This window comes from Erithacus rubecula (genome assembly GCF_903797595.1).
Source record: "Erithacus rubecula genome assembly, chromosome: 5".
Taxonomy (NCBI): Eukaryota; Metazoa; Chordata; class Aves; order Passeriformes; family Muscicapidae; genus Erithacus; species Erithacus rubecula.
In genome coordinates, this window is record NC_136687.1 from 67,236,217 (window position 1) to 67,250,626 (window position 14,410).

General features: G+C 45.7%; 1 protein-coding gene across 1 annotated transcript in view; it reads right to left on the reverse strand.

Moving 5' to 3' along the window:
- SHROOM3 (shroom family member 3) overlaps positions 1-14,410 on the reverse strand; it is a 107,164-nt gene that overhangs the window by 67,428 nt on the left and 25,326 nt on the right. The window contains exon 2 of the mRNA XM_079305990.1: positions 7,234-7,388. Within this exon, the coding sequence (XP_079162116.1) occupies positions 7,234-7,388 (155 nt within the window). The remainder of the gene's footprint in view (positions 1-7,233; positions 7,389-14,410) is intronic.

The following is a 14,410-nucleotide window of genomic DNA, read 5'->3' on the forward strand; positions in this document are numbered from 1 at the left end:
GATGAACTCCATGGATATAATCCCAGAAAAGCACATGGATCTCAACCCACTGGACCCATCCTGCTACAGAAGTCAGCCTAATACAGCCAGGGAGGTTCAGGTGCTCTGTACCCAGCCAGGGTGCCTTAACATCCAAGAGACAAATGAAACATACATTGAATATATTAAAATAACATGTTTTTCCTACCAGGAGCAAAATGGTTCATTTCAGGCAGAACACACAACTGTGTTTCCATTTAACCTAAACAGTTCTCTTTTCCAGCCTGGCTGTAAAATCAAAACACTTCCAATCCCCCCCCCCCCGTACTTTTCACCACATTTTCTCTACCCCAGTGTCCCCTTTACTTCGAGTAAAAGGAATACATCATCTTCTTCCATGCAGTTACCTTCTTGAATGCCTCCACTCACCCCCTGACATTTCACCTGAATATAGTAATCGTTTTTAAAAGCTGGTAAACACAAAAACCTAAGTGGAAGCTCTGAGCTAAAAGTCTCTTTTTAGCTCCTGAAACATGTATTTTTTAACCACTATTTCTGATTTTCATTTCCTTATGCATTCTCAATAGGGGGGAAAAAAAGGCTATGGGTTATTATGCAGGTATAACCTACCTAAAAGTGTTTTACATACATGCACTGAAGATCAGCCCTGCCTCCCTTCTAATGCCAAAGTCAGGCAGCAAGCTGAAGAAAGGGGGATTGGAGAAAAAGAGAGTTCTACATTCTTTGTCCATCTGTGTTTGGGTGAGTTAGCCAGGCTGCAGTGCACTACACGCAGGAAGAGTTGTGCATATAAAAGACCATTTGATACTGTCTGTGCAGTGTCTGCTCTTCATTGTTCTTTTGCCTGAGATATTCCATGTATCCAGCCCTAAGGGAGAAACAACACCAAGGGATTTGGATGACCTGTACAAGCCCATTCATAAAAAACGTAAAGGAGTTACAGTAATCACTACACCCTAACATCTGTTTTGCTGAAGTAAATCCAGGCAAACACAATTTATATCAGTAGGATTACATCAGTGTTCATTAACCTCTCCTGACCCCACCTCCCTTTCAGAGAAAACCTTGGACCAAGCAGGAAAAGCAAAGATTTTGTGAAATGATTTTATATTGGTAGCTGAGCAACTAAATATTTAACTTGGCTGTGGCTGTGTACACATATACATCTGTCCACATCGATGCCACCCAGCCAAGAAACCCCTCATAAATCTGTGTTTATAGCCAGCTCCAGCATTAAAGCCATGCAACTGCAGCTCCTTGCAGCAGGGATGATGAAATGCAGCTACTCTCAGCTGCAGCTGCCCAGTGAAGGTGTCACCCTGCACCCCTCTGCACCTGGCCAGGTAACCAGAACCCCTCTCCAATCCAAGTATTTGCCCTGTGGACTAAAGGTCACCCCAGACACCATCCCAGATAGTGAATGATGCACAGAGTGCTGAGAGAACACATGCTTGTTTGTCTGAGTTTTCATACCATTGTGACCTGATCCAGCTCCAAACTAATCCTTGGGAAATTCCAAAAGAAGGAGACCCATGCTGTAAAAAGTACTTTGTACAGCACTGGCAGAGATTTCCCAGCTTTTCAAGAGTCACTCGCTGACAAATCCAACCCCAGGTTGATTATTGCCTGAAGAAGGCAAACTAATCCACAGGCACTGGGTGAGAGGAGCAGCTAATTGGAATGGCAGTGGCTGGAAATTCCTGAGTTCCTAGTGCAGCTTCAGCTGAGGGGTCAGTCTGTAACACCCCATAGGTGATAACACGTCATGGTGGCTGGCATGGATTCCAAGGCATTTGCCCACTGTCCCTAGCAATGACCTAAAAGCTTCTCTTATTCAAGAATTGTATCTAGATCTTCCTGACATTTATTACTCCCTGTGGTAAATTTCCTAAAAGCCTGTCAGTCCTGAGCTGTAGCTAACTAAATCCTAGTCAGGAAGGATTTGCAAGTGATTTAAAAATTAAATTCTGTTCACCTCTCAGCTCTGTCTGCCCCTTCCTAATGAGACAGGAGCTGCAAACATTTCAATGAATACATGGAAAACTCCTCTATGAAAATACTGATGCTTGAGATATTAAAAAGTTTGATCCAAGACACAAGGAAATTTTAAGGCCTTGCCTTCCTTTCTGCCTGTCCCTGTCACCATGCTGAACAAAACCCAAGCACACTGCAGAGCAGCTCTCTGGGAAGAGAGGGGTGTGGGCCAGTGCCAATTCTAATTAATTTCATTCACAAAACTTGGATTTATTCGGTGCAATTTTTTGGCACGCTGTCAAATACGGTACAAAATTACATTAATGTCATAAGAGGAAAGGATTAGTTGACAGACTTCTTTGAAGAATTGTGCTGGCACTTGTCTTTTTGTAAAAATGCCAGCAGCTTCCCCTCTCTCCAGGAATAGCCCATTTTCTCCTGGTCAATGAGGGAAATCACTGCTCAGTGAGGGTCTGAGCCAAAGCCTTTTGGAGTCTGTGGGAATCTTTCCACTGATTTCCATGGGCTTGAATCAGCTCTGAGCCACAGATGTCAGCTGTTCTGACATCTTCCTCCTGCCCTTCAACACCTCCACAGGGTCATTTACCAGGTGGAGTGCAAGACTTTTCTCCTTTACTTTTTCCTAAAGCCTTAGTTACATTAATTTGCTGCCAAACCAAGAACAACTCTGTAGCTATGGCATAAGTGCAAGTATTCAGGATGTCTGGGTTTAATTCCTGCTCTTGCCACTGAGGTGTTTAAATGAGTTGATTAGAAGCAGATCTGTCTGAAAATGCAGCACTGGCCCTGGGAGGCCCAGGCAGCCCAGCACCTTCTCACTCCCAGCATCTTCCTCAGGTCTCATCATTCAGGCAAGGGGGCCCAGGGACAGGCATGCACCAAGAGAATAACCCAAATAACCCAAGTGATGCAGGGAATCTGTAGGGAACTGTGAAAACAAACATGCAGATTATGGTCATAGCCAAGGATAAGCTTAATCCTTCCTTTTTGTACAGTTTTCTAGCACAACAGGAAAAGGAGGATTTTTTTCTATCCTCACTCCTCCTTTATTTGACTTGTATTTTCAGTCTGAGGCTCTTTGAGAAGGAAAAGAATTGCAGGCACTGCTAAGCCTGAGGCAGATACAAAGCACTACTACTGAATACAGAAAATCAAGCACCTTGAATACTCATCTTCACTAGAATATTGTGTACACCACATAAGTAATACTTGAACATGCTTCTTGCAGTCACTGGTGTCAGAATGACTGTATGCTGAGAGCACACATGTGCATCTTGGAGTAAGCAGTTTTGCTATAAATCACAGCTCGTTTGAGATTAAAGCTTTGTCCAGTCTCACTGGCTCTGCAAACACAAATGTCACCATGAGAGGCCCTCACATCCCAATCCCTGCTGGCCTGAGCCCTGAAAACAACACCCTGGAAGAGACCTGCAGAGCCCTTGCACATTGGTATGGGCACAGCAAGGGCCTAAAACTGGTAATTCTGTGCATAGCATTATCCACTGCTGTTCCAGCAGCAATTTTTAATAGAGCTCTGCATTAATTAACCCAGCCTGGGGCTGGATCCCTGCACAGTGCACTGTCCCCTCAAGAATGACTCTGCTGTGCCCTCTGCCCGCCCTGCACAGGAGTGGCCTTGGCTCAGGCATGTCTGTGTGGAAGGGAGTGTGGACATGTCCCCTGTGGCCCTGGCTCCCCTTGGTGGCACAGCTCCCTGTGCCAGCACGCCTGGCTGCCCTAATTGCTGCACTTAGGGACACGCTGCATGTCCAGCCATGTAAACAGTGTGATGCTCCTGCTGCCATTCCTGCCCACTGACCTGTGCAAAAGCCTATTTTTGGCAACTGCTCCAGGCCACTTTACTGGGGGGGCTGTAAAGCACACAAGGCCATGCCCAGGGTTTGAGCCTTATCTTTAGCTGATGAAGGCATGCACAACACAATTAGATCAGCCTGATACCACTGAAAAGGGTTTTTTAATTGCATCCAACTATGCTTGGATACCGCAGTTGGAGAGGAAGCAACAGAAAGAAACCAGGTTGGAAAAAATGATGTATTTCACAACAAACCAGCTAAGTCTTACTTCTTTTGTAGCTGTAGCTTTCAAACAGCTTTTCCTCCACCTGGTTAAAGATCAACTGAGTATCAAAACCTCTGTAAGGCAGTTTGCTGAGGACAGTAGCCAACCTCCCGCTACAAAATCCAACAAACTGGTCTCTCCAGTTTCCCTTTGTGATTCACACCCACTGTTCCAAATGGGCAAACCCTGAGCAAATCGACCTCCCCAGCATTAGCCTGGGAATTCCTCAGGCCTGATGAAACTGGTTGTGCTCATAGCCAGGTGAGAGACATTTGGAGCCAGCAGCGATTCAGGCACACTGAGTCACTCCTGGGCTGCAGAGCAGCTCCTACTCCAGCTGCCTCTGGCCTCAGCACGGTGGAGTGTGAGTGTCAGCAAGGTCCCTCAGAGCACACCAGTTGCAGGTCTGAGGTGTACAGGAATGAGCAAACACACACATACCTGAGTCCATTGTCCTGGAAATCAATGGGCAAAACAAGAGAAGAATGGGCAGAGAGGCAGGACCTGGCTTTGGTAACAGCCTTTGCAACAAGGGAGATATCACTAGCTGTGCTAAAGAAGCAGAGAAAACTGAACCTTTGAAAACCGCCACTGAGAGCTTCTGAGCTGGGGACCAGACAAATGAAATGCAACTAGAGAGCAACCATGAAAACTGTCCAACATTTATCTCCCAAATAAGGATCCTCTTAGGGAACAGGCACAGGATTTACTCAGCACTGGGGGTCATTAGGTTGGTCTCTGCCTCTGCCCTACTGTAAGTCTGTGAGAAAGGAACAGAAAGTGTATAAATGCACAGCTTCATGTCTCTCCTCCAGCAAGTTCCTCCCTGGGGACAGCAGGGTATTTGCACTTTTCCTTCTATTACACTGGTCAATCAAACCTGAGTTGATGAAGACTGATGATGACATATCAGTTGTGACATTCCAAGGGAAATACCACATCATTGCATCAGCCAGTCTGCAGACCTGCAAGGTGTTGTAACATCTACTTTTGCTTAGTTACACACTAAAGGCTTACCTTTGTCCTGAAATAAAAACCAATATTAAATAGCAATCTGAGTATGCTATGATACATCTGATTTTAAAAATGTGTGCTTTCTGTCTGATGTGATGGCTGGTGTCACCAGCACAGCATTGCAGAGAACTACTGGGGTTTTCATTTGAAAAACAAACAGATAACCTTCAAAACCATGCTGACCTGGAATATGCTCTGCAAAGAACCAGAACCACACACACCAAGCAGGCTTTGCTGTTGTTTGTATATGACTTTTAAGGACTCCCCATGTCTGTGGGAGTTTGTCTCACTCCATAAGGGAGCATTTCTGTGAATACTGAGAGCACTGATGAAAAAACCAGGTCAGAAACAGGCCAGGAAGTTTTCAAACTGCTGGTACTTGCAGCAAGCAGCCCTAATCCATTTCAATTCAATCACCATAGCAAATTTACAAAAATAGCATCACAAGCATTCAAAAAATAACTTATTTTCAGGTGATGTAGTACTGCAAATATCATCTCTAATAAGCAAACCTGGCTCCAGGAGGGAAGCAGGTTAGTGCTGCCTTTACCAGGCTTAATGGCTAAACTCATTCTGTTTGGGATCGATGTAATCACCTTGCACCTTTTTCCTCTTTTCTCACCATTCTCCTCTGGAACCCTTCTCACCCTCTAGAACTGGAGGCAAAATCTCTTCTTCTACCCTAACCAATGTGCTGGGTCTGGCCACCTCTGGTGATGAGGAGAATTCAGATAAACTTGTGACCTACTGCCCACAGAGCAGTCAGGACCTCACATTTTCAGATTTTTGCTGCCTTCATGCCAGCACTGCAGGGTCAGCTGGGACTGGGTCAAATTACCTGAAGGCTGGGCCCTGAGCTCTTAATTGCAATTTTCTAGCTCTAAATTTATGGATTATCACTGAGCTTTGAATGTGCACAAAGGACTCAAAGTACCTTGGCAAGGGGAAGGTATGTGAATGTAATACCTCTAAAAGTTAAAATGCTTGATCCTTCTGGTGGTGATGAATGAAGCCATTAAGGCTCCCAATCACATTTTCTTCATGCTCACTATAGTAATCCAGAAAAACATCAAAACCCCATGCATACTTTATACAGAGGGAGGGGGAAAAGGTGGAAAGGTCTTGGGAATATAAAAAATGCAGAGAAACTCTTGCATTACTAAACAAACAGGTTCTGTTTCCACAGTTTTGCTAAATTAGCTTGAATTAAACATTTTGTTCAGTCAGTACAGTTGGATTACAATCTACATGGGCTTAAAGTAAAAACCTTGTATTTTTGGGAAACACTCAAATTGCAATGAATTCCTTTAGGAGATCCTCTCCCAATGGGTGCACAAACCATGTAACCGTTCTGTACATCAATATTCAGAGTTTGCTGCAAGGTTACCTAAAGATGTTTTAGTTAAACAACCAAACAGAGTCAGCAAGAGCACAAAGTACAGCCCATAGAGCAGGAGGGTGTCTGAGCTGGTCATACCTGCCCAGCTCAGGCATCACTACTCACATGTTACTCAGTTGTTCCAATTTAGTGACCCAAAATGACACCTTTTCTTTGACTAATGACAGCTCCCCAGCTGTGCTGATCTTGACCCAGATTCCTTTTTGGCTAAGTGTAGAGACTGAGGACAGAGCACCCCATGAAGTGATACCTGCTATCACTTAACTGACACAGAAAGAAACTGAACATGGCCACAGCAAAAGACAAAGAGGTAGCATTTCTATTAAGGTTTTTAAAAACCAAACAACAGAAATTCCAGACCCAAACATCTTTGATCACTCACCTGCACAACACCAAACAGCTCCAAATCTTGCTGAGGCCAGTGGAAATGTTTCTGCCCCCACAGCAGCAAAGACAACATGCAGCAAATGAGGCAAGAACTATGTACAGAACTGTCACCCTTTAACAGGGAGCCCCGAGCACTTGGGAGGGAAATGGGACTGCTTGAACCTCACTGGACAGGGATTCTGGAGTGTCATGTGGTAGGGGAGCAGTGCAGAGAATTGGGTGTTTCACATACTTGGACATATCAGTGACAAAGAAGTCCTGGAAAGATTGGCTGAGAAGAGCAAGCATTTGCCCTTGGGCTCATGCCTGTGTGCTCAAAACAAGGAGGAGGGCAGGGAATGACTGTGGCTCTTGCCTACCTGCGGACGACAAGCTTCAGCTTCTTGTAGGAGCCTTTCACCAGGGAGATGGCCTCTCTCCTGGAGCTGCTCAGCTCCACCTCGTTGATGTTCACCACTTCATCACCAGCCTGCAGCTTGGAAGGCAGGGAATCTGCCTTCCCTCCCTCTTCGATCTGCACAGGAGAGAGGGGAGAAGTGAGATGTGCCTGACATGGTTTGGCTTTCACCTGCAGAGCTCAGCATGTGCTCCTGTTGAACGAATGGATCTACCAGCCCCAAACTCTGCTCATGGATTAAAAAAACCTGGTCTCCCTCTTCCAGCCAGCTCACTCAAAGGTCTGTGCTTGCCACTACCATGTTTCATATAAATGGGAGCTTGGAATCAGCAGCCTGATGAGTTCTGCCAAGAAGCACTGTTTAGAATAAACCTGAAAAGTCTTTGGTATTTGTAAGCACTAAAAGCCAGCAAAACAGCTATGGAACGCCTCTTGATAAGAGCACCCAGGCACCAGCCCAAGGGCAAAGCCAGGATTAGAAGAGCTTGGATGTGATGATTCTTTTTTGTTGTTGTTCAAGCTCCCCTTTGGGATCCAGATGCCTGATGAGCAACAGCTTCTTTCTTACTGGCCAGCAGCCAAGCGGGAGCACTCAGCTGTAGGTAGTTACTGAAGTGCAGCATCTCTGTAGGGTTTTTCAGGTGTGGATATGAAGAAAATAGATGATTATTTGAATTTTATGAGAAAGCAAGCAGTCTGCTCCGGGCTATGTAGTGGCAAGGCCAGCAGCAGAGTCCTAGGGCACCTCCCTCTGCTTTGCAGGGCCCACCATGTACACAGCACAGTGATTCCCCATCCGTGTGCCAGCAGGAATGCATCGAGTCTGGGAAGAAGTCAGTGACAAGGCACAGGACAAGAAAATCTGTCCCAGGATGTCTGAACTGCAGCCTTGTGCACTAATGCTCTCTCTGCGAAGGCACACCCTAGCATAGCAGAGGGCTGGGGTAGGCACTGCAGAGCCTGGGTTCCAGGAGACTCGGGAGTGCCACCAGCTCCACGTGGAGCTGACAATCACTCTGCCTGCACAACTTGCCCCCAGAATCTGCGACTCAAACAGGCGAGGCTGTGCCCTGCGTTACCGTGTAACATCTCCCGGCACAGCAGAGGCACAGCTGCCTCCTCCGGGCTGGGGATCTGCTGGGGCAGAGCTGTGGCTGGCCGGACCCGCCTCGGATCCTTGCAGGCTGCGCTGCTCGGAGCAGTGAAATTGCGCGCATTCCTCTGGAAGTGCCCTTCATTTCAAGCCACGCCAAGCAGCGTGTCATTGAGCCGTGCCCCAGACATGTAACTCAGCACATGCAGACACACTGCCCAGCTTCTTACCACGGCATCAGTTTCGGTGTTGAATGGTGATTTCTCACGGGCAAAGCTGGACTGTTCCTCTAAACCAAGGAATTCCAGCCCAGGTACCTTCTGAAAGGTAAAATCTGACTTCCCCAAACATCAGCCAACAAATTCTCCAAACCCCCTACAAAGGGAGGTAAAAATCATGTCATTCATCTTACCAGGAAGTCATTCCACTAATGAATGAGTTTTTTCTTTTCTTCTTAAGAATGGATAAAACCACAGGAATGAGCCTTCCCATAAAGAGCCTTGTATCACAATTACCAGGAAGGGTGAGAGATGAAACATTAGCCCTTGCTGCCAGTATAAATAAATAACAACCAGAAAATGCAGTATTGCTGCAGTTTATTGCTGCTGTAAAGCAGAACAGGTGGGTATCATTTCAATGAAATACAATAGTGAGGTACTAGGGGTCAGATTAACTTGTGATATAGTCAACAGAAGGGATTTTCTGTTTGTTTTTGTTTTATGTTACAGCACATATACCGGAGAAAAGTCCTGCTTGGAAAAATATGTTCTGTAACATACTTCAAAGGCTGTGATACCCATCAGAAGCATTTGTATTAACTTGTGCTGGATGAACCCTAACCCTAAAATAATCAACAGAATTCTGATCTGTGCTTTACCATCTAACAATTCCAATTGTAATTGTATATTTGAGGTTTTTCACTTCACAGGAACATTGTTTTAAGGTTGTCTTTGCAACCATATGGCCTAGACCTTTCCTTTTCTCCAGTTTCAGTGAAAATGGACATTAGGATTCTTCCATATTCACCTTTATAAATAATGTGAAATCAAACACTTGCAGGGAAGACTAAACCCTGCAATACTTGTGATAATGCTGATAATGTTATTAACTGCTCTGAAAGAAATCTTTCTTCAAATCCTGATGGGTTCCAGCTTATCCCTACACCAAGGGCTCTTACACTGCAGCCTGCAAGCCACAGCCACAGTACCAGAGCAAAGGATGCCTTTAAGGAAAGCTTGTTAGCATGAGCTGAGTCATCTGCAGGTTACTCCAGAGGCTGAAAGTGAATTGTTTTGCTGCTGTGCACTTAAACTGTCCATGAGCAAGACCTAAAACCAGGCCCATGTTCTTCCTTTGGAAACTTTTCATGGCAGCATCAAACCTGTATTGCTTATGGACTTAGGGAGAGCACAAATGGAGATGTGGCCTTACATTTTATTGTTGACACAGTTCTCTCATCTATTACTAACCTGTTAGCATTCCTATCTGTCATCTATCCACCTGGGGTTACCTGGATACAAATGCCTGCAAGTTTCTGGAAGAAAACATTCACAACATGCCTGTGACCTGGTACTATTGCTCAGAGCAGCAAAAAAGGCAAAAAGACTCATAAGGTTCCATCAAAAGTCCAGAAACAAGGCCTTGTCTCCCAAAGCAAAGCTCAGATGCTCCATGTCCATTCTTCCTCTTTGTATGCCTCCGAAAATATTTGTGTTTAAGGAGTGGTGACATTTCATGGGAAGGATTGAGTGATTCAAACAAAACAAGCTGCACTATAAACACAAAGCTCTATCAAAGTGTAACAATTATCAACAAAGCAAACAAACCTCAACATGGAGGCAGACTGTTTAAATGAACACCTGCTTCACTGCACGAAGGTGCACAGAGTGCAGGGTGGGAGGTGAGAAGTTTTCCACTGTTCCCTAAATCTCCAGTGGATCTCAGTGCTGTCACTTAGCCAAAACCACCCTCAATAATCAATGTGATGGCCATAAGCCCTAGTGCAGGGGCTCAGTCAATAGCCAGCAAGATCTTTATGGGTTATTTAAGCTGAGAAAAACAAGGTGAAATGCAGCCAGCAAACCTTGTGGGTGTAATGATTGCCACTCATCCATCAGGAGCAGGAGGAGCCAGTGGGAGCCAACCAAGGACTGAAGTTTTTTCCTTTTGGCTGAGTTAGGCCAACTGCTCTGCCAAGTCAAGTTATGAGAGATGACTCTGGCAAGTATGGAGTGGAGGAATACCTGGAAATCAGTCTGGCTTTGAACCCTTGGGGCTGGATCCAACGGCTGGTCTTACTGCAGGTGCTGTGAACAGAGCCCAGGCTGTGCCAGGAGGGGAGAACAATCCCTTCTCCTTGAAATCAGCAGGAGCATCTGTACAGCAAAGCATGGCAATAAAGACTCTTGTTTTCCATGCCTCAGTTTCCCAGCTGGAAATGGACACAATTGTTCTACCTTGCTCTGTCCTAATTAATGTGTCACCACTCTGTAGGTGGTGATGATCCAGATCTTGGCTCTTATTCCAGATGTCTCTGCAAATCCCTAGCTCCCAGGCCTGGGGAGAGCCCATGCCAACCAGAAACATGCAACAGCAAAGTATCCCTTTCCAGAGGGTGTTCCACCCCCATCCACAGCATGGTTCCTACTTCTTGTGAAATTCCATCAAACTTCCATGATTCCAGCATGTCCCAGACACCTCTTCCTTTCTCTTGTATGCCACAAACCCATCCAGCCAATTCTTTCAGTTTCTTTAGAAAGGAGATGACAAGGAGCTCCCTGCCAAGCCAGCCTCTCCTAAAATACACCCACTTCAAAAGCCTCCACAATCTCCTCTGGCTGACATAAACTCCTGCTGTTGTCTTTTCTGCACTAAAGCCTCCCATGCCCACTGCCCTTTGCTGGAAATCCCAAAAGACACCCCTGGTCCTGTTTTGCATGAGCATTCCAGACCATTTTCTTGCTTCTTGTCACTCAATAGATCCTGCAGCAGACTTCAAACCCATGTGTTCCCCTCTTTTTTGGCTTACTGTAAAAGCAAGAAGTTGCTTAAGCAGATCACCAAGGATACATAAGACTTACTGCCTTTTGTTTGGCTCACTATGGTTACTGTAGGTTACTGTAGGAGAACACTGCCTAACTGAGAGCCTTTCTTGATTTATTTTAAAGAAGTTTTCTTTATTTATCCCTCTCTTTTCTTTCTTCTAGGAGCTTTTGTAACAACAAATTCTCTGCAGCTCTTAAGATGGATTATTCCATCTTTGTGTCCTTTCTCTGATGAATGGTGTGTGTGATTCCTAAGCTGCAAACTTACTTGCTCGTGTTTCTCAACAAAAAAGAGGAGCAATCAAGCAAAGATGTGTGCACACTGTATGGAGTTGCACAGGTGAGAGCAGAGCCATGCAGCAGGTTAAGACAATTCCTGGGAGATGCCCTGAAAAAAAAGAGCAAGCCAGCATAGCAGGGTGTTGACACAAGCAGCAGCAATTGCAATGACAAACTACAGCCCTTTTCGTGCCAGGTATTAGAGTGATGGGAAGAGAAGCATCAGAAATGAACTGCTGGAGGTGGCTGTTCAGAATTGTGAGCTGCTGAAAAAGATTTCATAGGAACTGACAGGGTGAAAGAGGAAGAAATTTTGCCCTATGAAGGAACAGAGAAAGGGAGCTTTCTCTGTTGCAAGGAGTCCTTGACTTTCCCAGGAGCACCATTACAGAAGAATGTTGTCTGCTTTAGAACTCTTGTTTTCAAGTATTTTACTGGAACAATTTCCATTCTTTTCAGTGGAAAGATGTGTTTCTGGGGTTCACCCCTTCACAAGATTATTAGCACCAGTGCAATGCATGGGAAAGGATTAAAACAAAAAATCTGTTTGTATTCATTGCAAATTCAACAGCCAAAGTTTTAGTCACTTTTCAGTGGCTAGACTGGAACTTCAAACTGGGAAGACTGGGATGTTCTATTTACCTGTCCTGAGGTACAGCAGAGCCACACCAGGCCAGTTGTGCATTGCACCCAGTGCAGAGCAGGGCTTGCTCATATTTTGGCTTGCTCAGAAAACTCGCTGAGTTGCTGAATTGATGTGGGCTTTGTTTTGGAGATTTTTAATCCCCTGTGGAGTTCAGAGATGGCTCTCAAACCTAAAAACAAAGTAGCAGAGCTGCTGAATGTCTCCAGAGGTTATGGTGCTCCCCTTAATGCCATGTCACAATTTGGGGGCAGTGACATGCAGCAGACAGAAATTCCTGCCCATTGTCGCCGGTCTCTGTGTCAGCGTGACAGAGCAGTTAAGACAATTCAATCAAGAAATAGTTAAGTCAAAGGTCTCCCCCTGGAGCCACGTCTCTGCTGGATCTCCCCATGCCTGGTGCATACATGCATCTCGAGAGAATTCAGCTATTGCCATTTACTCCAAGCTAAGGAAAGAGTTTCCAAATTAGTTATTGTTTTGTGCTGAAGCTAAGCGAGGAAGGCATTTTTTCTCATACTATTGTGCATTGTTCTACAATAACATTTCTGCTCCCAAGTACAAAGCATAGTACTTGGTGTGTGCAGGCTAATTTATTCCAGGTAATCATACCAGATTCATATTGAATGACTTCACCTTGAGAAGGCTGAACTTTATTCAGTGGAAGAACAAGGTAAACTCCACAGTTTTGAAGGGTTTGCAGCGCTCTGAAATCTTTCCAATACTTTAAAATAAACCTGTTCTCTAACACAGGCAAAATAAAGCATTTTCTCCCTCCCTCACCCTGAACATGTTAATGAACACCCAGGATGTGAGTGCAAGTGGTACAGATGGCACAGTGGCTGTGGCACCAAAGCTGCAGATCTGCCAGTGGGATCCGTGCAGGAGAGATGCAAGTTCTGACAAGTGGTGAGGACTCAAGGTCATTCCTAGGACTGCCCTGCAGGCTCCAACACTTCCACACCTTTCCATTTCCTTCCTGATTGTTTCCTGCCCTGGGAGCAAGGTTAATCTCAGCAGCCAGCCCCTCAGTAAAAAGTGGCAAGAAGTGAATGGAAAACAGATTGCTGGCTTCAGCTCCAGGAGATAAGGAGACATGCCTGGATGCATTTGAGTCTGACTCCTCTTGGTGACTCTAAATTCCTAAGCCAGTGGAGGAAAGAAGGCTTAGCTCTTAAGATAATTTTCCACCTTCTTAAGCACAGAACTCTTAGGCTCCCACAGAGATTTCTACATTTAAAAGAGGAAGGGGCAGGGAAAATCAAGTCCTCTTTCAACTAATGTACAAAGAAAGATGGGCCTGTGATGCAGCTTTGAATTCAGGCCTTCAAGAAGCATCCAGGATCTTTTCTGTAATGAGAGGCAAAACTGACAATACGTTTTCTCCACCCCTCTTAGTATATACAAGACAAGGAGCTAATCTGTGCTGTGGGTAATGCTTCAAGCCATATCAGGTCTTGCTTTTAGAGGCTGGGTACTAATACCTCATCATGGACAATTCCTGCCCAAGGTTTGACAGAGGGATGGAAAACAGATGTGGAAAAGCTGTGATAAGCAAGCAGAGAGGCAGCACCAAAATCAGCTCTCAGCTACACAGTGGCAACATATGGACTGAACCCCGGGCAGGGAGAAGAGCAGCTGCAGGACAGGGCAAAGCCAGCTGGTTCTCAGCCAGCATAAACCCATCACCAGTGCCTCTTCCTGCCTTTCCCTCCTGCTGCTTCCAGCCCACAGCAACCAGGCAAGGCAAGGAAGGACCCAAGTGCACCTGGGCCAGCTACAGACCAACGATGTCAGTGCAGGTGCAGAGCAGTGCTTGCCCTTTGAGGGACCACTTTGTCCTGTTCTTCCTCTGCCTCCTGTTTCCAGCTCCAATCCCAGCCTGCAGAACACACCCTGCCCGTGCTCCCGGCGATCAGAGAGCCTTGCTGCTCTGCTCACTGTTTGGTTTTTGCAAACAATCCATTCCAAGCATGCCACAGAGGGTACAGCCCCAGGTGACACCAACAGTGGGGCCTGGAGCGTGTTAACTTGATCCTGTTTGGTCTGCGGCGATTCCCGGCCGATATCAGCTCGAGGG